The 25,255-nt window shown below is 35.6% G+C and overlaps 1 protein-coding gene and 1 non-coding gene across 2 annotated transcripts; one reads left to right on the forward strand and one right to left on the reverse strand.

The window, feature by feature from the left end:
• Positions 1-16,243: 16,243 nt before the first annotated feature.
• LOC127899332 (uncharacterized) lies at positions 16,244-16,711 on the reverse strand. Its single transcript, XM_052432689.1, has one exon. The coding sequence runs from the start codon at positions 16,709-16,711 to the stop codon at positions 16,244-16,246; it is 468 nt and encodes a 155-aa protein (XP_052288649.1).
• A 5,784-nt stretch (positions 16,712-22,495) lies between these two features.
• Positions 22,496-22,602, forward strand: LOC112498479 (small nucleolar RNA R71). The gene has a single exon (XR_003065790.2). It is a non-coding gene; the product is annotated as a small nucleolar RNA R71 (small nucleolar RNA).
• Positions 22,603-25,255: the final 2,653 nt, after the last annotated feature.

Here is a 25,255-nt window from a genome sequence, read left to right on the forward strand (position 1 = left end):
AATCATTATTGAGATATAATTTGTTATCCACTCTTAAAGAGAGTTTCATTGTTGTGATTTTCTTTTCTCATCAAATTGTGAGTGTACAAGTGTGGGAAACACTTGGGGTGAAGAGATTGAGGATATAATCTCTTGTTGTAAAGGTCCATTGACACCTTGGAAGTCAATTGTAAACATTTGAAGCCTTGGGAGGCTTGGATAGTGAAATCCTCAAGCCGGGTGAGCTTGGAGGCGTGGACGTAGGCGGGGATAGCTGAACCACGTAAAAATCCTTGTGTTTGTTTTCTCTTCCCTTACTCTTTTAATATTGTGCTTGATTGAATTTATTGTTTTCATTTGATTAAAGCAATAGATTAAATTATTGTGCGAATTGTATTGCATAAATTTTAAAAACCCAATTCACCCCCCTCTTGGGTTGCATAACTTACATTTCAGGCACGTCAAGGACAACTTTGATATCCTAAGGAAGCACAAAATGCGACTCAATCTTGAAAATTGCACCTTTGAAGTCACGTCATGAAAATTCCTTAGGTTTACGGTCTAGCAAAGGGGAATTGAGACCAACCTTGACAATATTAAAGTATTTCTCAAAATGAAACAACCACAACAATAAAAAAAAGTATGAAGTTTAGCTAATCAAGTAGTCGCCTTAAGCCGCTTTATCTCAAAGACCATCGATCGTAGCAAACCCTTTATTCAAAGTTTTAAAAATAAGTGTTGGTTATTTTCTCGAATAACTTGTGTCAAGGAACAATCAAAACAAGAAAAAAATAAAAGAAAACAGAGCACGTATGACAGAGGAGGGAAGAAAGATTTATTTTATTTTTATTTCTATATATCCTTAGTCTTACAATTGAGACGTATAAATACTAGCTTCAATCCATTGACAATAAGGAATTAATCTAATCTGACTTAATATTAAACTAGGATTCCTAATATGACTAAGATTAAGTAAACTTGAACATCACGTTAATTAACATTCTCCCCCGTAATGTGATGTTCTTCAACTCCCGAAAGCTCTCTTAGTTGATGGAATTTCACTTTTGGCAGAGCCTTTGAGAATATATCAGCAACCTGCTTTTTAGACTTGCAATGCTTCAGCTGAATGTCTCCGTTGCCAATTGCTTCTCGTATGAAATGATACTTGATGCCTATATGCCTTGTTCTGCTATGATAAACTGAATTCTTTGCCATGTCTATAGCTGATTTATTGTCACAACAATTTTGTATCTTTATTTTGCTTTTCCCGAATATCTTCTAAAATTCTTTGTAGCCAAATAGCTTGAGAAGTTGCCAATGATGCTGAAATATATTCAACTTCAGCTGTGGATAATGCCACTGTTTGTTATGCCAGAACCAAGTGAAAAAGCGTAACCCGAAGTGCTTTTCATATCATCAAGACAACCACCCCAATCACTATCACAAAAACCAATAAACTTTATATCTATATCTCTATTAAATTTCAAGCCATAATTAATTGTGCCTTGTAAGTATCTTAGCACTCTTCTTGCTGCCCCAAGATGAATATGGCTTGGTGCTTGCATAAATCTTGACAGCAAACTTGCAGAAAAAGTGATGTCAGGTCTTGTGGCTATGAGATAAAATAAGTTTCCAATTAAGCTTCTATAACGGGTCTCATTAATCTCTTCCCTTTATCTTCCTTTGTTAATTTTTCAATTACTATAAGAGGTGTTGAAACTAGATTGCAGCCATACATCCCAAATTTCTTAATAATACGTTCAATATATTTCTTTTGGCAAATAAATACTCCATCATCTTCTTGAAAAATTTCAATCCGAAGAAAATAATGCAGCATCCTCATGTCACGCATTTCATATTTTTTCATCATCTCCATTTTGAATTCTTCAATTATATTCCCATTATTGCCGGTAAAAATCAAGTCATCAACATAGAGGCAACAATAAGAATTTCAAACATAACTTGGCATTTCACATATAAGGTGGGTTCACTTTTGCTTTTATTGAATCCTTTTTTCTAAGAAATAGCCATCAATCTGAGTGTACCAAGCTCTTTGAGTTTGTTTGAGGCCATACAAAGCTTTATTTAGCTTATACACCTTATGTTCTTCTCCATTGACAATAATTCCTTGAGGTTGTTCAACATAAATATCTTTTCCAATTCTCCATTCAAGAATGTTGATTTAACATCAAGTTGATGTAGTAACCATCCTTTTTGTGCAGCCATTGCAATAAGAGTTCGTATGGTGTCAAGCCGAGCATTCGGAGCAAAAGTTTCATTGTAATCAATACCCGGTTGTTGTGAATAAACCTTGGCCACCAATCTTGCTTTGTTTCTTTGTACGCTTCCATCAGAATTATGCTTCACTCTATAAACCCATTTTACTCCCAATTATTTCTTTGTTAATTGGTCTCTCAACAAGTTGCCATGTTTTATTCTTCTCAATGGCATTAATTTCTTCTTGCATGGCTTTTCTCCAAGCTTCATCTTATATGGCTTGGTCAAAATTTTCAAGTTCAAAGACACAAAAGTTGCATCTCGCATAAATATTAGCTAAACTCTTCATTTTTCTTAGACTTGTAGATGAACTTGATGAGTCACTTGATGTCGACAATGGACTTGAGGGTGGAGATATTTGAGGTAAATTTTCATTGTTGTCAATATCAAGGTTCGATTGTTTTTTTTATTTCTTCCACATTAATAACCTTTTGTTCACCTTTGCTTTGCTCCTGATTCCATGTTGCTTTTTCATTAAATAACACATCACGACTTATGATAATCTTGTTACTTTTTAAACTATGCATTTTTTACTTGTCTCATCAAGTTTATGTCTTTTTCCTTTTGGAACTTGTGAGTAGCAAATGCAGCCAAATACTTTAAGATGTCTCACCGATGGCTTTCTTTTGCTCTAAGCTTCAATTGGTGTTTGATTTTGAAGTGCTTTTGTTGGGCACCTATTTATCAAATATACAACCATATGAACCGCTTCACCCCAAAAGGTTTTAGGCAGGCCCTTTTCATGAAGCATTGACTTGGCCATCTCTATTACGGTTTGATTTTTCCTTTCGGATACCCCATTTTGTTGTGGAGTAAAGCCAATAGTAAGTTGTCTTTCAATACCTTCATCTTCACAAAACTTATCAAACTCTCTTGAATTATATTATTTACCTCTATCACTTCTCAAAATCTTTATATAATTTCCACTTTGTTTTTCAATAAAGCTTTTGAATTTCTTGAAAATGGTAAAAACTTCATATTTTTGCTTTATAAAAAATACCCAAGTCATTCTTGTAAAATCATCAATAAAAAGAATGAAATACCTATTTTTACCATGAGAAAGTCTAGACATAGGTCCACAAACATCCATGTGAACTAATTCAAGGTCTTTCTTTGCTCTCCATCCAACTCCTTTTGGAAAAGGCTGTTGATGATGCCTTCCAAGTGCACAGCCTTCACAAACTCCTTCCTTGTCTTCAATGCAACTTGGTAGCCCCACAACCATATTATTTTGAGAAAGTAATTTCAGTCCATGGAAATTTAAATGCCCAAATCTTCTATGCCACAGCCATGATTCTTCAAGATTGTTTACTTTCAAGGCTATATCTCCCCCATATTTGAAAACAATCAGAAAATTTCTATTTTTCTCCATATTTATCTTCTTCACCAAATGCATGTTGTCTTTTTTATCATAAATGCAGTAGCCATTATCTTCAAAATTAACCACGTATCCATGTTTTAAAAGTTGTCCAACACTGAGCAAATTTTGCTCTAGGTCTGGAACAAGTAATACATCTTGTATATACTTAGTTCCAACATTAGTTTAAACCCCAATTGTCCCTTTTCCTTTTACTTGTACCAAAGCACCATTCCCCATCTTTACTTGTGAGTTAACTGAAGCATCCATATCTAGGAAGATTTTTTCATCACTGGTCATATGATTGCTACAGCCACTATCAAGAAACCAAACATTGTTTTTATGTTTAGAGGCACTTTGACAAGCAAAAAATAAACTCTGATCGCCTTTTCTTTCTTCCGCAATACTTGCTTGCTGGTTGTTCTTGTTTTTGCAGTCTTTTTTCAAGTGTCCAAATTTTTTGCAATTGTGACATTAATTGTTGCCTTTGAACCAACAATTTTTCTCTTCATGACTGCTCCTTTTGCCAATATTGCATCTTTGCTACGTTTGTTACCCTTTTTCATCTTGTGAGATTTTATCATTATTAGATTGTCCTCTTCCTCCACTTCCTTCTCTTCCTCTCCCTTTTCCTCTTCCTTGTCTTCCACTTCTTGAAGAATTGGTTTGATTAAAATTATGCTTAGACTGAAACGCACTCTCAACAAATTTTTTGGAGCGTTGTAACAAACAATCTTCGTTCAAAAGATTTTAAAGAATCCATCAATTCTTAAATCGTCATTGTAGAAAGGTCTTTTGTCTCCTCTGTAACAGAAACAATGGGATCAAATTTTTCAAGCAAACTAATCAACACCTTTTCAACTATTTTTCTTGTCTTCAATTTGATCACCATATGTTGTCATTTGATTTACAAGTTCTGTAAATCTATCTGAAAAATCTTGCATGGTTTCATTCTCCTTCAAATTGATATTTTCAAAATATCTTTTGAGATCTTGAAGTTTAGAGATTCTTACTTTTAAGCTCCCTTTGAATTCGTTTTGAAGAATATCCTATGCCTCCTTTGCTTTTGTTGCACCAATAATTCTTGGAAAAATTGAGTTGGACACTCCTTGTTGAATTTTTCCAAGAGCACTAGCATCTCTTTGTTGCTTTTCTTTTAATATTTTTTTCTGCGCCTGTGACAAATCTTCTATTGATTCGGGTTCTTCAAATCCTTCCTCTACTAGGTCCCATAAATCAAGAGAGATGAAAAGAGTTCTTATCCTTACACACTAAAAATCATAGTTCTCACCCTCAAAGACTGGCACGTATGATTGTTGTTGAATTTGTGTACTTAGTGCACTCATATTTCGCTTTGCAGACTATTATTCCAACAACAGATTTTCCTTTTTAATTTTTTCTGGTACAATCCCTTTTAATCTTCAAGCTCTGATACCATTTTATGTTGATTATTTACTTGAATAACTTGTGTCAATGAACAAACAAAACCTGAAAAATAAAAGAAAACAGAGCACGTATGATAGAGGAGAGAAGAAAGATTTATTTTATTTTTACTTATATATATCCTTAGTCTTACAATTGAGACATATATATACTTGCTTCAATCCTTTGGCAATAAGGAATTAATCTAATCTGACTTAATATTAAACTAGGATTCCTAATATGACTAAGATTAAGTAAACTTGAACATCATATTAATTAACAATAAGAAAGAAACTCTAGTGGACAATAGAATGTAAAGATGCCTTCTAGCGATTGAAGGAGTATCTCATCAACTCACCATTACTCGCGAAGTTCGAAACTAGGGATATATTACTACTCTACCTCGCTATGTCTAAAACTGCACTAGCTCCAGTTTAATTAGTGAGGAAGAGGTTGGGACACAGTGCCCTATATAGTACACCAACAAAGCGATGGCCAATGCGGAAAAAAGGTTCCCTAAGTTTGAGAAATTAATTTTAGTGCTGGTAATCACATATCGGAAACTTTGATTGTATTTCTAAGCCCGCATCATCATAGTAATACCAAACTCCCATTAAAATAAGTACATTAAAAGCTAAATATGTCAGGAAGACTCGTGCAATGGTCTTTGAATTTGAGTGATTTCATCGCAGAATTCGTCAATAACTCAAAAGTTAAGGGTTCTCTTAAATACTCAAGCAAAAAACAAACACCAGATAATGAAGAGGAATCAATCTAAGAGACATATGTGGACCATCCCTCATATCCACATAGGAGTAGAGCTCGAATAATAATTATTGGTTAAGCAAGAAGAAACTGAGTTATGTACTATAATATAAATTCAAGGCTTTGAACAAGAAACTAAATATGAAGCCATTGTCGTTTATTTGAGGATGTCAAAAGGCCCTCGAGGAAAAGAGAATCCACACTAACAGTATTTCTCGGTTGGTGGTCAATCAAATTGCATCAGAATACTAGCCAAAGAGGAGTGCATGAAGAGATATCTTAGGAAAACTAAGAAATTAACATTATAGTTTAACAAAGTTATAGTGGAGAGAATACCGAGGGCAGAGAATTGTGAATTGGATAACCTACCCAAAATAGCCTCAATCAACACAACTCAAATAGAAAATCTGGTTATAGTAGAGCATATATCCATCCCTAGTGTCATATTACTAGAGCCAAAAGGAATCAAAACGGTGTCCATAGGAGAATTGGATAGAGCTCATTGTGAGGAACCTCCGAAATAGAAAGTTGCCAATGAGTAAAGATGAGGTGAATAAATAAAAGTATATAGGTAGCATGTTATTGCCTTATCAACTAGATTTGATAAAGGAGGAAATTCTCCTTTCCATATTTGAAATGTGTAGAAAATGAACAGGCAGAGTATGTCTTATGAAAGATACACCATAATTTTTATAACAATAATTATAGAGCATAGTTGCTACCTCAAAAAGTCTTACATCAAGGATATTACTAGCACATAATGTGAAAAGGTCCCAAAAGTATGGTAAGATGCTACAATAAATGTTAAAGGTTTTTACAAAACAATTGACAATTATATTTTTACCTTATCCATTCAAAGTGTGAGGGCAGATCTCATTAGCCCCATGCTCACAGATAGGAGGCAGGAAAAAAAATCTATTGTTGGGATGGACAACTTCACCAAATGAGCGGAGGCAGAATCACTCACCGACATTACAGAAAAAAAAGGACTATTGAGTTCATCCAAAAAAATCTCATTTGTAGATTTGGCATTCCCAATGCTATAGTCAACGACAATGAAAAGTAATTCGACAATGATAAAATCTAAAGCTTTTACTCAAAACTTAGGACACCCAACAAGTTTGCCTCACCAGTTATCCACAATCTAATGAGCAAGTCCAAGCCATCAAGACCATCCAGGAAACACCCTTTTTTCTTATATTTAGAATTAATGCAATAATTTTAGTAAAAATTAGAATACCATTTAAGAGAATAGCTCATTTTGATGAGGAGGAGAATACCTCTTTGGTTGCTACAATCTTATTGCAAAAAATGGCCAAGAGCAGAATTAAGAATAATAGTACATCAACATCGCATCTTAGGCACATAGGACAAGAAAGTCCACCCTAGATTTCTCAAGAAAAAGGATTTGGCCATATAAAGGTAACTTATGATCTCAAGGTGGCATCAGAAGGTATGTTCAAGGCAAACTAGGAAGGACTCTGAAATACTGATTATACAACCTAAGAGGGGGGTGAGTTGGGTTTTTAAAACTTAAGCTAAGCAAACCACACAACAATTTAATCTAATGCCTTAATGAAATAAAAAAAACACTAAATTTAACAATACTAAAAAATAAAAGAGTAAGGGCAAAGAGAGCAAACACAATTATCTTTTACGTAGTTTGGCAATTCCCACATATGTCCACACCTCTAAGCAAATCAGGTTTGAGGATTTCATTATCCAAGTCTCCCAAGGCTTCAAGTTCTTACAATTGACTTCTAAGGTGTCAATGGACCTTTATAACAAGAGATTATCCCTCAATTTCTTAACCCAAGTGTTTCTTACATTCAAATTCTCATAAATTTGATAAAGAAATGAATATTACAATAAATAACTCTCTTTTAGAGTGGATATACAAATGACAGCACAATGAAGATTTAATAAATGATGATTTACGAAATAGAAGCTGAAAATATGATGTATGCTCTTGTTCTTTCTTGTAAAAGTTACAAAAAATGAAGTGGATTTAAGTTTATAGTTTTGACACAAAAACTAGCCATTATAGACAAAATCAACAAATAGCCAGCTAGCCTCTTAATTAGCCGGATCACTGCTAAGTACAGTGCAAGTTACTGTTGCAAATTTTAGCTTTGAAAATTTGAAAATTTGCTCAGGTGGCAAGTCGCTAACCATTGGCGGCTAGCCTCTAACTCTATGTCTTCTCACCATATTTTTTATATTTACTTTTTGGCCTTAATACTTTTAAAAATTAAAATATAGCCTAAACATTTTGTAAATTACATTATAACCCAACATGTTTTATGTTTTTAAAAATAGGTCCAAATTGTGAATTTTTAAATAATACTCGTTATTCTCAAAACTTTTTAAAATTATGATATGACCCAAAACTTTATAATATTTTTCAAAGAAATTCTTTTCATAATGCTTATTGATTTCAAAACTTTTTCAATTTAATCCAAAATTTGAAAAACACTCAAGTCCACAAAATACTTATCTTATAAATATAAAACCTTATGGTTTATGAAAAATAATTATTTATTAAACAAAATATTGAGTTTCTCAAATGCTAAACCATGCATATATTAAAACATACTGGCTTTGCAAGAATTTGTCGCTATAATGACTCCATTGAGATAAACTTTGTTCCTGATTAAGCCGTTGTCTGTTGAGTGTCTTGAGCTTGATTTCACTTGATTCGCTTACATAAATATTTTCCTTCAAGAACTAGTGAAAATTTGAAATACAATATTTATCATATCACTTAAGACACATGTTTGTTATCATCAAAATTGTAATGTGTGTAGCCCTTTAGGCTAACATTCTCCCTCTTTTTGGTGTTGGCAAACTTCTCATGTATTTTGACATTTATACTCCCCTTTAGTATATGGCATACATAATTCAACATATAAATCAATTACGAACTCTTTTTGAATACATGATCTATAACAAATGTAAGCTCCCAATGAATATTTCAAAATCATGCATCAATATTTCAAGATTAAAATACATGTTACTTGTCTCCAAGAATTCAAAATACATGACTTATCCCCAAATTACTATAAATTCATGCTCAGACCAAAAATAATACTTCAATGATTAATCAAGAAACATATAAAATTCAAGCATGCAATTAACCAAAGAGTTATAATATTCCAAGAATCCAGAAAACATCATCTAAATATAAAGCATCCAAATAACAAACAACAATCATCCTCAATCCACAATTAAAGCAACAAAGCATATGAAAATGTAGTGTAGAATAAAACAAAGTACTGAAATCAAAATGAAGAAGAACAAAACACTATGGAGATGGTGGATGTGAGGAAGAGGATGGTGGTGGAAACCCCAGAATAGTGAAAAGTCGCTGCTGGCCATCAAAAAGCTGATATTGTTGAGTAAAGAGGCGATGTTGTTGATCAAATAAGCGTTGCTTCTGGTCAAAGAGGCATTGTTGCTCCGAAATGGACTGAATTTAAAAGGCCTCAAATTGAGATTGAAGTTGGCTTTGTTGCTCGGAAATAGAGCGCACTTCAATCAATAGTTGCTACATTAGATCCTAGAGGTTTGCTAAAGTAAAATGGGATGGAACCTTGGAAGGTGGAGGATGTGGAGCACTGAGATTAGGGAGCTGGTCCGTTGGAAGAACATTGTTAAAAAAATAATGATCTAAAAGAGCTAGTGCAGTACCCTTGTTTTTGTATCTCTGGTCTTTACACCATTTATTTTCTTCCCATATAAACCCTAAATTGGCTATAGCTTCATCTCCTAATTCCTTAGGGCTCAAAATTGTTGGTTCAGTTATGGGAACCCGAAAATGTTTAAGAATACGGGTGATAATGTTTCCATAAGGAATGGATCATTTTGCTATACATGGAGTGCTAAGCATATGTTAAAGAATAATATAACTGACATTTAGCACCCTACCCTGTAGAATACTATCCAATAAGGCCATATCTAAACGGGTAACTTCATCACCATGTCCAGACCAAGGATTAAAGACATATTGAAGGTCACTATGAAGAATTTTAAGTTGAAGGGGTAGGCTTGGGGTTTCAAAGTGGAGTTACAAAACTCAGAAGACAAATCAGAGTGCCTATAATCCTTCAAACAACATCCTTAAAAGAATACCATGGATAATTTATTCTTCTTCTAGTGGTATAGAGTTCCAGTCCTTCATTTGGAGTTCTAAGAATTTTATTTAAATTCACAACATTAAACTCAATAGGAATCCCCCCTACACTTGTAACAACTCTATTTGTAATTTGTGAAGAAATAAACATATTCAATAGAAAACTTTGACTAAGTTTGGCTAATATCATTCTTTAAGAATTAAAACATTTGTCCAACCCATATCCACAAAAAAATCACTAAGAGATTTATCACAAATAGTTAAATTCTCTAAATTATCAAGATTAACAAAATAGAGGGTGGAACTGACCTTGACATAAACTTGTTGTGAAAACGTTTCCAAATCGGTGGATACGGAAAATGGGTTAGTGTGAACTCCGAATTGTCTTTATGTTGTTCCTTGCGCTTCTTGGCTACTTGTTTTCCCATGGATTTTTCACCATTAACCATGATTAAAATAAAATAAAAAAAAGCCCAAGCACACAAATTCAAATTTTCACGATATTGAGTGAAATGGGTAAGTTTAAATCAATTAAAATGATCCTAGAGATGATTTAAGACAATGTACGATGTTAGTTTAATTAAAGAAGAACTAATAATTGCTTAAATTTGAAGAAAGAGAAAATGGGTAACTTAGATTTTTGATTTTGGATTTTTTTATAGAGAAAGTGATGAAATGGTTTTTTAAGGATGAATGATGAAGGATTAATGGATGGGTAATGATTTTGAAAGCTTATTTTGTCAAGAAAATGAGTGAAAAATGAAAAAACTTAAGAAAGAAAATGAAGAGGGTTGTTCACGTTTTTTAGAGAGAGGAACAAGTGAAGAAAATTGAAGAAGAAGAAGAAAAGGAACATAAACATGTGACCAGGCGGTTAGCCATTTGCTCTCGGGTTGCGCAAGCGGCTAGCAGCTTGATTTTAGTGGCTAACCGGCTTCTCTCTGATTTCTGCACTAATTTGATGTCCGATTGAGTTTTGATCAGTTCTGATACAATTTTGTGATCCCGAAAAATTTCAAAAGCCATTTTTAATGGATGAGACATGATAATAAACATTCAAAGATTATAAATTCCAATATATAACACATTACCATTCATATACATCACATAATATTCAAGGAATAACTTATTTATCATGCTTATACAACACATAATCATCAAGAATCATCAATCAATCAATTTTAATAGTCTTAATCCCATGATTAGAGATGTTAATGCAAAAATTTCATCATCCCAAGTTCATGCTAAATTTTTGAAAATTGTTCTTTACAAAGAGGTTTTAAAAAAATATCGGTAAATTATTTTTCCGTAGAGATAAATTCTAATGAAATGTCTCCCTTTCGAACATGATCTCTCAAGAAATGATGTCTAATGTCTATATGCTTAGTTCTAGAGTGCTGAATGAGATTCTTATAGATTTATAGCACTAGTATTATCACAAATGGTAGGAATTTGTTCAAAATCAATGCCATAATCTCTAAGTGTTTGTTTCATCCAAAGGGCTTGTGCACAATAACTACCTGAGATAATATATTCTGCCTCGGTGGTTGAAAGTAGAACCGAATTTTTTTTCTTACTAAACCATGAAACAAGTGAATGACCTAGGAAATGGCAAGTTCCACTAGTGCTCTTCCTATTGATTTTATAACTAGCAAAATCGACATTCGAATAACAAGTTAAATCTATATGGGTTCTAAGATCTATGGTTCCACTCAAATAATGAAAAATTCTTTTGACATCAAGCAAATGAAATTTTGTTGGTAAAATTCTATAACCAATTATTATCAATGCCAATGTGCAAGTATACACAACAAGTAGTAAAGTGATGAGTATTCAAGATCGTCTCCACAGGGATTGATGCTACTCAAAATGCTAAAGCAATCACAATAGTGCAAATCAATCAAAGACCGACACAAACAATTGTCGAATAATTATATTGTAACTAATAATTGTGAGGGATGAAAATAAAACAATACTGTAATGAAATAAACTAAGTTAAATGTGTCTAAGATTCAATTGAGAATATAGTAGTTGAATAATCAAACTCTCCTAATGGGGTGACTGTTGTTTACCAAATTAGCACCAGTTGTTACAGTAAGTGCTGCAGCAATGGGTAGAATAAATCTGCATCCACAGCTATCGCATGTTGAAAATCTCATACCTTTAAATCTACTAACAATGACCAGTTGCTCATATATTTATGGTATGGCATTATAACATTTAATCTCTCTACCCTACAAGGTGAACACCTATGTCTAGAGTGTCATAAATCTCAACTTCAAGTATTGCCCTTAAGGGATTCAAGATAACATAATCCAGGAAACTCGACTTAAGAACAAGTAATATTCTAATAATATCCGCTAAGACATGCCCTTTTGCTGCTCTATCTTAATTGAAACTATTAAATGGGTGGCCAACCGAAATAACAATTGTATTTATAAAAACTATTAGAGTATAATGCTATAGCATTACCATAACAACATAAAAGAGCTATCAAGAACCCATTGGATTATTTGTCACTCAACCATAAGTAAATTTTGTTCATAATCTGAATGAGAAAAATAAACGCAAATATATTGAACTCAGAATACATCCCAACAATTCAAGGAAGAAGAGAAAATATAAGTTGAGCACGATGAAAGGTAAATAATTCTGCACGGCTCTCTTCTTTTGTTGCCGAATAGCACTCTCCAATCTTGATCTCCTTCTTCTTGCCTTTGTACTTATTTCTAATGATAATTCCTTACCGCCTTTCTTTGTGGTATTGCCTCCTTTTTATATTGCAAATTAGGGTACACACAAGCCCATGAGCGTGCATGCGTTAAATTAGGAAGCATGTGCTGACTCGCGCCTAAGTTTTCTCCTGCATTTACTTCCAGATTGCTACAGCATGGATTGCTCCACATTCGTAACAGCATTGTATTGCTCTCGATTGTGCTTTTTCTTCTTTTATGGCCGTCTTCTTTCCTCCTCTTGCTCATCTAATGTCTCAACATCCCCTCATGAATTAAGACTTTCCAAGAACCTACAATTATGCATCTATTTTTAGCACAAATTACTATGATTCAAACAAAACTTATTAATAGTCAACTAAAATGAATGTTTAAGCAAAATGTAATAAAAACACCTTATTTGTTCTCTAAATGATCTTGATTCAAGTCTAGAATTGATGTAATAATTCTCATTTCCTAGAGTTATCACACCCCCAAACTTAAACCATTACTTGCCCTCAAGTAATAACACATACTAACACTTCTTGTAAACAATCATGCACACAACTTTAGCTCTTTTTTCAAATTTGCAAGGATTCTTCCACCTTCAAATCACAATTCCAATCATACAAAATAACCATAGTAAATCAGTTCTAGACTTAAGCTTCTTTCTGTCCATAGTGTGTGTGTGCTTCCTTTGATTGAATTCCAGATATACTGTAACATCACCAAGGGCTGCATGAATTTCAGCAGTGATACACTTCATTCATAAATAGGGTAGCATAATTTTCACCTACTCAAACTGTGATGCTTTTAACATTGATAAATTGGGGAGTAATCAACCTCCTCACTGTAACATTTATCTTTCATGTGAATGTCAATCATTTGTAATGATGACGCCCAATTACTCAAACCATGCCCAGATCAGAGTTGCTGCAGCAATATTTGCTGTATAATCTTATCTAGAGGTATCTTTTATTCAAGGCTGAACATGGGGCTCACGAACAGACTTGGCTACTCAATGCCTTAGACAGAGGACTTATTTTTTTCTTTTCTTTTTTTTTATAGTTGCTACAGCATTGCTTATAACTTTCGCTACCTTTGACACAATTCTGCATATGGGGTACATACTCAGAGCTGGTTACTCAGCAACTAGAGCCGTTGGAGCAGAGTTTATTTCATAGATATCACAGTCAATCAACTTGCTTCTCCCCCCAAACTTAAGATCTTTTCTATTCCTTTGGCTCTACTCTAACAGTCTCATACAATTCAACTAAAGTCTAAGTGTTGGGACAGAATTTCACTTCTATCTATAACTGTCTCTACTTGGCATTCTCATAACTATTGACTAACACTAAATTTATCTTCATTAGGCTTTCAAATCCATATATAAATATTAGATAAAGAGCTTCATACAACACAAACATAAACACATGCATTCGGAAACAACCCCCCAAACTTGAGAGATGCTGTGTCCTCACAAGCATACTGAACAAATGTACACAAATTGACAAGGATATGGAAGACCTTAGAAAATACCACACAAATTGACAAACAGAAGGAAATTTTTTTTTTAGAACAACAAATGAACTAGTAAGAAGAGAGTACTCCCCTGTGGTGGGGACTGCAGCACATGACAGAATGCTATCAGCGCTTTTTGGAAGCACTTCGCAGCTTATCCTTTGGTGAAGCTTTTTGGGAAACAGCTGGCAATGTCTTTGTCTTTTTCGCTGCGGGGCTAGCGAGAGGAGTGGTGGCTGGGGTTGCTGTAGCAGTACCTGTAGACATACTGCCTTTTCGTTTGCTGGATTGTCTTGGACTGGTGCGGATAGGCTGGCTAGGAGTTTGTTGTAGAGGTTTTGGGGTCAATGCATTAGCTGTCTGGACCTCAGCGGTGATGGCAGCAATAATCGCAAGTAGTTGCTTGGCTTACTTAGGTGTAGGCATAGCTCTGGTTGCTGCAGCAGCCAGCTCAGCATCGACTTGCTCCATCTCATCTTCAGAGGCTGGAGGGGTTGCCAATTTTGCTTTACCCTTATCCTTCCTCTTACTCGCAAAGACTGGAATAGAGGGTTCCTCTTCAGGGTCTTCTTCCTATTCTTCTTGAATAATGTGTTTTTTTTCTGGTTTTGGGTTGAGCTGGGATGGTTGGTTCCTCACTTTCTTTTTCTGAGTTATCTTCTACCTCTGAGGGTGAGCTATCAGTCTCAGACTTGTCACCTTCGTCCTCAGGTGGGTCAGATGGTTCAGCCTCTTCTGAGTCAACTGCTGCTTGTGGATCAGTGGCAGCTTCCTCTGCTGGTTCATCTGAAGCAGTGGCTTCTTCACTGGCTGCTGCTGGAGCACCTGTGGTGTTGTTGTCAAAATTGAACTGCTAGAGCAGTGCATCAAGGAAGTTCCGATGAGTGCATTTCATGTACAGAGCAAATTGGTGTAGTTGGTTATCCAGGTGTTGTAGATAGCTCCAAAATCGATCATTTTCCCTCTGTTGAGCTTCTACACATTGAGTTATACTATTGCTGAGTGCCTGGATAGTCTGTTCTAAACCAATAGCTCGTCTTGCTCCAGTGACAATAGCTGGTTCAGTGGTTGCTCCAGCACTCTCACCAGCAACTCTTTCAATGGTACATGCCGTAAAAGCACCATCATTTTTTACATGTTCATCTCTGGCGTCAAGATGAACACCTGAAACTACACAAATGCTAGTGACAAGAGAGAGAAATAACAAGGCAGCAGTTCGGTGAGTTTTGACTGCACAATCTCGGATTTCTTGTGCAATGATGCTACCGACATCTATAGGAAGTCCTCGAACTATGACATATAACAAGACCAACCTTTCTTGCAAAACTGTAGTAGTGTGAGTGGTGGGCATAAGCCTAGATTTCAGAAATTTCACCCACACCTTAGCAATAGGTTTCAAATCTATCCTATTAACTACATGCCCTTCCTCGTTAACCCATGATGCCCCTTCGAAGGGAAGAGTTTTGAAAATGGTGTTCCACTTTTTCGGGGTCAACTTATCACGCAACTTAGCATACTCACAGGCAATTTCAGCAGGTAAGTTATAGAAAGCATTGATGACACGAGAGTCTAATGGGACAAGTGTATTTCTTACCTAAATGTTGTGCTGATATGGGCTTACCAAATTGGCGTAAAATTCTTTAACTACAGGCAGCACAGGATCTCGATGGTGGTTGCAAAACTCTAACCATCCTCGCTTTGCTACAATATTATGAATGGTTTGCACAATTCCCGTGAGTTGGTCTGGGAATTGAAATCCTTTTTCTTCTATAATCTGACGCGGCTCTATGAATTCTTCATATTTTTCCTCAGCGTGGTAACTCTGGAATCGTGATGGATCTTTCAGGCGGCTGGCTGTTTTCTTGTATCTCGGCATTGGTGTAGCAGTAACAAATTGAAGCTACTGTTCCTGAGAATAAAAAGAGAAAAAGAGTTTAAGAGTTTTCTAGAGTTGTCTTTGCGAAGGAGATGGGGAATAATGGCGTAGAGCACTAAGCACAGTGATTCCTTTTTCTAATGGACTTTAATTTAAAGATAAACATGGTAACTAAAGATAATTGAGGGAATAAAAAATTTGAATTAAATGTGCATATCCTCAAAATTATCGGCCAATGAAATTAAAGCTTCTGACATGTAATGCTTAACCCTGTGTCCATTAACCTTGAACTCGTGGCCTGTTTGTTCATCTAGAAGATCAACAGCTCCATGAGGGTAGGATTTTAACAACTTAAACGGGCCAGACCATCTTGACTTGAGTTTCCCTGGAAATAATCTTAGTCTTGTGTTGTAGAGTAACACTAATTGACCAGGGGTGAATTTCCTGTGTTGAATATGCTTGTCGTGCCAGTGTTTTGTTCTCTCTTTATAGATTCTTGCGTTTTCATAGGAAAACAACCGTAATTCATCAAGCTCACAAAGTTGAAGTTTCATTTGCTCTGTTGTAGCATACATATCGCAATTTAGTTTCTTCAGTGCCCAATGGGCTTCGTGCTCTAGCTCTAGTGGCAAATGGCACGCTTTGCCATAAACAATTCGGTAAGGAGACATGCCTAGTGGAGTTTTGTATGCTGTTCTGTAGGCCCATAGAGAGTCATGCAAATGTAAAGACCAATCCTTCCTTGTTGGGCTCACCACTTTTTCTAAGATCTTTTTAATTTCTCTGTTGGACACTTCAGCCTAACCATTGGATTATGGGTGATATGCTATTGCTATCTTGTGTCTGACTCCATATTTCATCATTGCTGCAGCAAAGATTTTATTGCAAAAATGTGTGCCTTCATCACTAATAATTGCTCTAGGAGTGCCAAACCTGGAGAAAACATTTTTTTGAAGAAAAGTCACCATAGTTTTAACATTATTGGTAGGTAATGCTACAACTTCTACCCACTTGGAGACATAATCTACAGCAACAAGGATATACAAGTTCCCAAAGGATGGGGGAAAAGGTCCCATGAAATCTACTCCCCAAACATAAAAAACTTCCACTTCCAATATGTTAGTCAATGGCATCTCATGTCTGCTAGTTATGTTCCCTGTCCTTTGACACTTGTCACAATATTTAACAAATTCATAAGCATCTTTAAAGATAGTGGGCCAATAATAACCTAATTGCATAACTTTGGCAGCTGTTCTGTGACCACCAAAATGTCCTCCATATGCTGCAGCATGACATGACTCCAGTATTTGAGGTATTGCTTCTGCTGCAATACATCTTCTTATTACTTGATCTGAGCATAGCTTACATAAATGTGGGTCATCCCACTGATAACTTCTAACATCATGAAGAAATTTCTTTTTCTCCTGAAACTTCTGTTGTGCAAATTTTATTGAACTCGCAAGCGCACGAATCTATTGTAGAATAGACTAATGGTGACGAGTGTCGATCCCACGAGGAGGTGGATTTTAATTGTGTGTAGAATTAATTTTGTAAATGGGTGGTTGGATTTATGGTAAAAATGATTTGGATTATCCTAAAATTGGAATTGAAATGGCGAGAATAAATTCTAAAATTGGAATTGAAATGGTAAGAATAAATTCTAAAATTGGAATTGAAATGGCGAGAATAAATTGAAGAGAAATCTATTGAGATGACGTACTTGGATATCTGGATCCGTATCAACATGCACCATGGGCTAAATATTCTTTATTAATGCCAATTAAATCATGAGAGGGGAATCCACACCTCATGAGCCACACTCTAATCAATATGGTGCTAAGGGCTTATCGTGCCAAATAATAATAACCTTGTACTAGGGGGCCGGTGAAACCAAGGCGGTACTAGACAAGATTAGTATTATTTGTCGACGAGAAGTCAAAACATCCACAAAAATTAGAGGGGAAGAGAAAGTAAATTTACCAAATAAAGCCCATAATAGATGTTGAGACTTCACCTTCAACCCAAGCTTCAAAGAAAATTAGCCACTCATAATTGAACTAGGGAAAAAATGAGAATTTATTAAAATATGTAGAAAATATAAAATGGAGAAGGAATTACAGAAAATGGATCCCAAAAATGGATTCAGAGATATCAAATTAGGGGGGGAGGCCCCCTTTTTATAGATACATGGAGTAAATCATGGCCATCGGATTAAAAACAGTTTGGACGCTCAAGATTGCGCCACGTCATCAGTCAACAGTACGCGGTTTGACCATGCGGATGAACAGTAACACAGTTTGACCCAGGTGGAACAGTGACGCGGTTTGGTTGAAAATAATCCTGTGTAATGCATGTACTGTACACGAGATTTTTGGTCCACTGATATGCTGCCACGTCACCATTAACAATACATAAGAATTTTAGTCCAACAGGATCGTGACACCTCATTAGTCAATGCCACATCATTGGTCAATGCCACATCATCGATCCGTCTATGTGAACAATGTCGTGAACAGTAACGTAGACAATACCGTACACATGAATAGTACCGTACATGTGAACAATGCCATTTTTCCTTTTATGCTCCTCCTAAAGTTTTTTACCGTCCTGAGTTCAAAAGTGATGTCCGTTTTGCCGTCTGATCTCTCCTTTATTATGAAATGACTATAATGCCCCTAAAATACATAAAATACTTAATTAAAATAAAACACACGTAATTAAATCACAAGAAGGTTAAATACATAAAAGTAAGGGTGCTAGTAAAACTTGAAGTGTAAAATGACGATTTTCTCCTTTATAACTATACATTTTCTAACACTCAACAACTTCAGCTCAAGTGGTAGCATCCCACTTACTAAGTAGTTAGCAAAGTCTGCATACCATGGAGATTCTGACTACTGCAGCATATGTGATTGTTGTATTACCAACAGCTGTTCATCAGGAAAAGTTTCAGTGATGCCCTTCCTTGTCAATGTACTAGTGTCTGCTTCCAGCCGTGACAAGTGGTTTGCCACTTGATTCTCAGTCCCCTTTCTATCTTTAATTTCTAGATCAAATTCTTGAAGCAATAAGATCTATCTGATTAATCTTGGTTTGGCATCCTTCTTTGAAATTAAATATTTGATGGCTGCATGGTCTGTGTACACAGTTACTTTGGTACCCACCAGGTAAGCTCTGAATTTGTCAAAAGCAAAGACTATTGCTAGCAACTCTTTCTCTGTAGTGGTGTAATTGATCTGAGTTGGAGTGAATGTTTTGCTTGCATAGTATATGGAATGAAAAACCTTATCATTTCTTTGCCCCAATACTGCCCCCACAGAATGATCACTAGCATAACACATCAATTCAAATGGTAAAGTCCAATATGGAGATATAACTACTGGAGCAGTTATCAGAGCTTTCTTTAGTTCTCCAAATGCTTTAAGGCACTCTGTGTCAAAGTGAAATGGTTTGTCATGCTCCAGCAATCAACACATAGGCTTAACTACCTTGGAGAAATCCTTAATGAATCTTCTGTAGAATCCAGCATGACCCAAAAAACTCCTAACACCCTTTACTGAAGTTGGAGGTGGCAGTTTATATATTACCTCTATCTTGGCTTTATCTACCTCAATACCATCCTTGAATATATTGTGACCCAACATTATTCCTTCTTGCACCATGAAATGGCATTTTTCCCAATTGAGTACTAAGTTGGTCATCTCACATCTTTTAAGAATTTCTTCCAAATTGTGTAAACAATCTTGTATGTTTCTCCAAAAACTGAGAAGTCATCCATGAAAACTTCTAAAGTTCGCTCTACCATTTCAGAAAATATAGACATCACGCATCTCTGAAAAGTTGCTGGATCATTGTATAGCCCAAATGCCATTCTTCTGAAGGCAAATGTTCCATAAGGACAAGTAAATGTAGTCTTCTCTTGATCCTCTGGAGCTATAGCAATCTGGTTGTAGCCTGAATACCCATCTAAGAAACAGTAGTATTGTTTTCCAGCAAGTCTGTCCAACATCTTATCTATGAATGGAAGCAGCAAATGGTTTTTCCTTGTGCCTTTGTTAAGCTTCTTGTAATCCATACATACTCTCCATCTAGTCACTGTCCTTGTAGGAATAAGTTCATTCTTCTCATTAGCCATTACTGTTATCCCTCCTTTCTTTGGCACGCATTGAACTGGGCTTACCCATGAACTGTCTTATATTGGGTATATGATTCCGGTATCTAGCCATTTGATGATTTCCTTCTTCACCACTTCTTTCATAATAGGATTCAGCCTTCTCTGGTGTTCCACCGAATTGCTGGAACAATCCTCTAACAGGATTTTATGCACACAGATGGATGGGCTTATCCCCTTTATATATGCCATGGTCCATCCAATTGCTCTTCTATATTTTCCCAGCAAATCTACTAAACTCTGTTCTTGACCTGCATCCAAAGTAGAAGAAATGATTACAGGGAGTATGTTGTTTTGACCAAGATAAGCATATTTTAAATGTGAAGGTAGCAGTTTTAATTCAAAACTAAGGGGTGATTCAATAGATGGTAAAATTATTTTTACTTTTCTGTCCAAAAGATTCAGGTGTTCAATAAACCTGTTGGGCCTATCAGATTGTTGTTTGTCCATCCAATCTGTTTGGATTACTGCAACATCTTCCTCTTCAACATCCTCAAAGGTGATGACTTTGTCAAGTACATTACTGCAGCATCTGTCCATTCTGTCTGCTACAACAAGATCCACTACACTTAGGAAATTGTAATCTTCTACTTCATCAGGGTTCCTCATAGCCTTTAGCACATTAAATGTGACTTGTTAATCATTCACTCTCATGGTGAGCTCTCCTTTCTACACATCTATCAGAGTTTTTCCAGTTGCCAGAAAAGGTCTTCCAAGTATAATAGGTACTTCTTTGTCGGCTTCAAAGTCCAACACAATGAAATCCACTGGAAAGATGAATTTGTCCACCTTCACCAATACATCATCTATCTTTCCTTTAGGGTATGCATGAGATCTTTCAGCTAATTGCAGAGTGACTGTTGTTGGTCTGCACTCCCCTACTCCCAGCTGCTTAAATACAGATAATGGCATCAGATTAATACTAGCTCCCAAGTCACAAAGTGCTCTGCCAGCATATCTAGTTCCTATAGAACAAGGTATTGTAAAACTCCCTGGATCTTTCAATTTTGTGGGAATTTTACTCTGGAGCATATGACTGCTTTCTTGTGTTAAAGCAACAATTTCAAACTCTCTCAGCCTTCTTTTTTGTGCCAAGATATCTTTTAGAAATTTAACATAATTTGGCATTTGCTCCAAAGCTTCCACAAAAAGGTATATTTATGTGCAATTGTTTCAGCAATTCCAGGAATTTGCTGAACTGCTTGTCTTGTTTTTGCTTCTAGAACCTTTATGGGAAAGGTGGTGGATGTCTAAACTGCTGGGTAACTTCAGGGGATATCAAACTTTGTTTGTTTGATTTGGTGCAAGTTGTAACTACTGGTGTTGTAACTTCTTTGTCAGCATGATCTGGTTGAATTTCCTCTACAGTTGCTGTAGCTTGACCCATGTAACCAGTGTCTTGAAGAGGAGTTTGTTGTAGCAGGCTTCCCTTTTGAGTTGGTTTTTGTGCTAAATTGCATTCCATCCCATTTTTTTTCACCTCAATTGGGATATCAGCATTCTTTCCAGATCTCAAACTAATTACTTTGCAGTGTTCTTTGCTTTCTCTCCTAAGGTCTGATGTGCTGCTAGGTAGGCTTCCTTGAGTTCTGCTGCTCATTGCTGTAGCTAGTTGTCCCATTTGGTTCTCAAGGTTTCTCAAAGATACAGATTGACTTTGCACAATTGCTTCATTCTTTGCAATATATTCATTAATCAGTGTTTCCAGTGAAGTGATTGGATCCTGACTAATATGCTTTTCCCTTGACTTTGCTGATTAAAACTAGGTGGTTGTGTGTTTCTGTTTAGTTCATTCAATGCTGGAGCATTTCGATTTTGACTGCTCCATGAGAAATTTGGGTGTTGCTTCCAGCCTGGGTTGTAAGTATTTGAATATGGGTTGTTCTGAGGTCGTCGATTGAAGTTACCTACATAGTTTACTGAGGCTGGATTTCCAGGACAGTTATCAAAATCATGTTCTTCACCACAGTAGACACAAGAAAGTTCAGTAATTTGCTTTATTGTTGCTGGATTAGCTGTCATGGCCTTTACCATGTTAGTCAATGAAGTAACTTGTGCTGATAAGGCTGTAATTGCATCAATGTTATGTACCTCTGCTGATCCTCTTGCTGCTGGTTGCCTGACTGAAGGCCACTGGTAATTATTGTTGGCAATTCTTTCCAGAATTTCATAAGCTTCAGTGTAAGATTTGGACAACAGAGCTCCATTTGCTGAAGCGTCCACCATTAACCTTGTACTCGGATTCAACCCATTGTAGAAAGTTTCCAATTGAATGCAACAAGGGATACCATGATGAGGACACCTTCTGAGCAATTCCTTGAATCTTTCCCAAGCCTCGTACAAACTTTCATCTTCAAGTTTATGGAAGGAAGTAATCTCATTCCACAACTTTGCATTTTTTATTGGTGGGAAATATTTCATTAAGAAATTATCAGCCAATTCATTCCATGTAGTGATGGAATTAAATGGTAACGAATTTAACCATGCTATTGTTCGATCTCTTAAGGAATAAGGGAAAAGCCGCAGCCTTAAAGCATCTTGAAAGCATCACTTACTTCTAAGAATAATTTAAGATAGAGATGAGGATCTTTATTTGGCAATCCATTGAATTACCCAACTGTTTGCAACATTTGAAACATCACTGGCTTCAACTCAAAATTGGCAGCGTCTACTTCAGGTCTGATGATGCCAGGATGTACAACTTGAGGAGTTAGCACAGCATAGTCTCTTATAGCTCTGTCTCTGTCATCAGCCATGTAAATAATATTGTTATTGCCTGGCTGTCTCCTGTTAGCATGGTCATTATGCTCTTCTTGAATGTTCATTGGTTATAAGGGCCTGTGAGGATTCAAATTTCTTGCATCTTGTAAATTATTCATGCTTGAAGCAATTTCTGAATTCCTTTGTTCTCTTTGCAATCTCCTGACAGTCCTTTCAATCTCAGGATCAAATTGAAATATCACAGATCTGTCTTTGCGCATGCATGTACCGATCTGCCAATAAATAAAATAAATGAAATCAGATTTGGCGCTATCAAGATTTACTTCACACTTCAAAAATAAACAATCAATCCCCAGCAACGGCGCCAAAAACTTGTTGGTAAAATTCTATAAGCAATTATTATCAATGCCAATGTGCAAGTATACACAACAAGTAGTAAAGTGATGAGTATTCAAGATCGTCTCCACAGGGATTGATGCTACTTAAAATGCTAAAGCAATCACAATAGTGCAAATTAATCAAAGACCGACACAAACAATTGTCGAATAATTATATTGTAACTAATAATTGTGAGGGATGAAAATAAAACAATACTATAATGAAATAAACTAAGTTAAATGTGTCTAAGATTCAATTGAGAATATAGTAGTTGAATGATCAAACTCTCCTAATGGGGTGATTGTTGTTTACCAAATTAGCACTAGTTGTTACAGTAAGTGCTGCAGCAATAGGTAGAATAAATCTGCATCCGCAGCTATCACATGTTGGAAATCTCATACCTTTAAATCTACTAACAATGACCAGTTGCTCATATATTTATGGTATGGCATTATAACCTTTAATCTCTCTACCCTACAAGGTGAACACCTATGTCTAGAGTGTCATAAATCTCAACTTCAAGTATTGCCCTTATGGGATTCAAGATAACCTAATCCAGGAAACTCGACTTAAGAACAAGTAATACTCTAATAATATCCGCTAAGACATGCCCTTTTGCTGCTCTATTTTAACTGAAACTATTAAATGGGTGGTCAACTGAAATAACAGTTGTATTTATAAAAACTACTAGAGTATAATGCTACAGCATTACCATAACAACATAAAAGAGCAGTCAAGAACCCATTGGATTATTTGTCACTCAACCACAAGTAAATTTAGTTCATAATCTGAGTGAGAAAAATAAATGCAAATATATTGAACTTGGAATGCATCCCAACAATTTAAGGAAGAAGAGAAAATATAAGTTGAGCACAATGAAAGGTAAATAATTCGGCACGGCTCTTTTCTTTTGTTGCCGAATAGCACTCTCCAATCTTGATCTTCTTCTTCTTGCCTTTGTAATTATTTCTGATGATAATTCATTGCCGCCTTTCTTTATGGTATTGCTTCCTTTTTATATTGCAAATTAGGGTACACACAAGCCCATGAGCGTGCATGCGTTAAATTATGAAGCATGTGCTGACCCGCGCCTAAGTTTTCTCCCGTATTTACTTTCAGATTGCTACAGCACGGATTGCTCCACATTCGTAACAGCATTGTATTGCTCTCGATTGTGTTTTTTCTTCTTTTATGGCCGTCTTCTTTCCTCCTCTTGCTCTTCTAATGTCTCAACATCCCCTCATGAATTAAGACTTTCCAAGAACCTACAATTATGCATCTATTTTTAGCACAAATTACTATGATTCAAACAAAACTTATTAATACTCAACTAAAATGAATGTTTAAGCAAAATATAATAAAAACACCTTATTTGTTCTCTAAATGATCTTGATTCAAGTCTAGAATTTATGTAATAACTCTCATTTCCTAGAGTTATCAGATTCCTTAGGACATGATTGAAATCTTACACACAAACATACACTAAACATGATATCAGGTCTACTAGCAATTAAGTAAAGTAAAGAGCCGATCATACCTCGATACATTTTGATGTCAAGCTTGATTATTTTTGTTGTGCAAATTTTATTGAACTCGCAAGCGCACGAATCTATTGTAGAATAGATCAATGGTGACGAGTGTCGATCCCATGAGGAGGTGGATTTTAATTGTATGTAGAATTAATTTTTCTAAACGGGTGGTTGGATTTGTGGTGAAAGTAATTTAGATTATCCTAAAATTTGAATTAAAATGGCATAAATGAATTGAAGTGAAATCTATTGAAATGACGTACTTGGGTATCTGGATCTGCATCAACATGCTCCATAGGCTAAATATTCCTTATTAATGCCAATTAAATCATGAAGGGGGATTCCACTCCTCATGAACCACACTTTAATCAATATGGTGCTAAGGGCTTATCGTGCCAAATAATAATAACCTTGTA

Source organism: Citrus sinensis, chromosome 8 (genome assembly GCF_022201045.2).
Source record: "Citrus sinensis cultivar Valencia sweet orange chromosome 8, DVS_A1.0, whole genome shotgun sequence".
Classification (NCBI taxonomy): domain Eukaryota; kingdom Viridiplantae; phylum Streptophyta; class Magnoliopsida; order Sapindales; family Rutaceae; genus Citrus; species Citrus sinensis.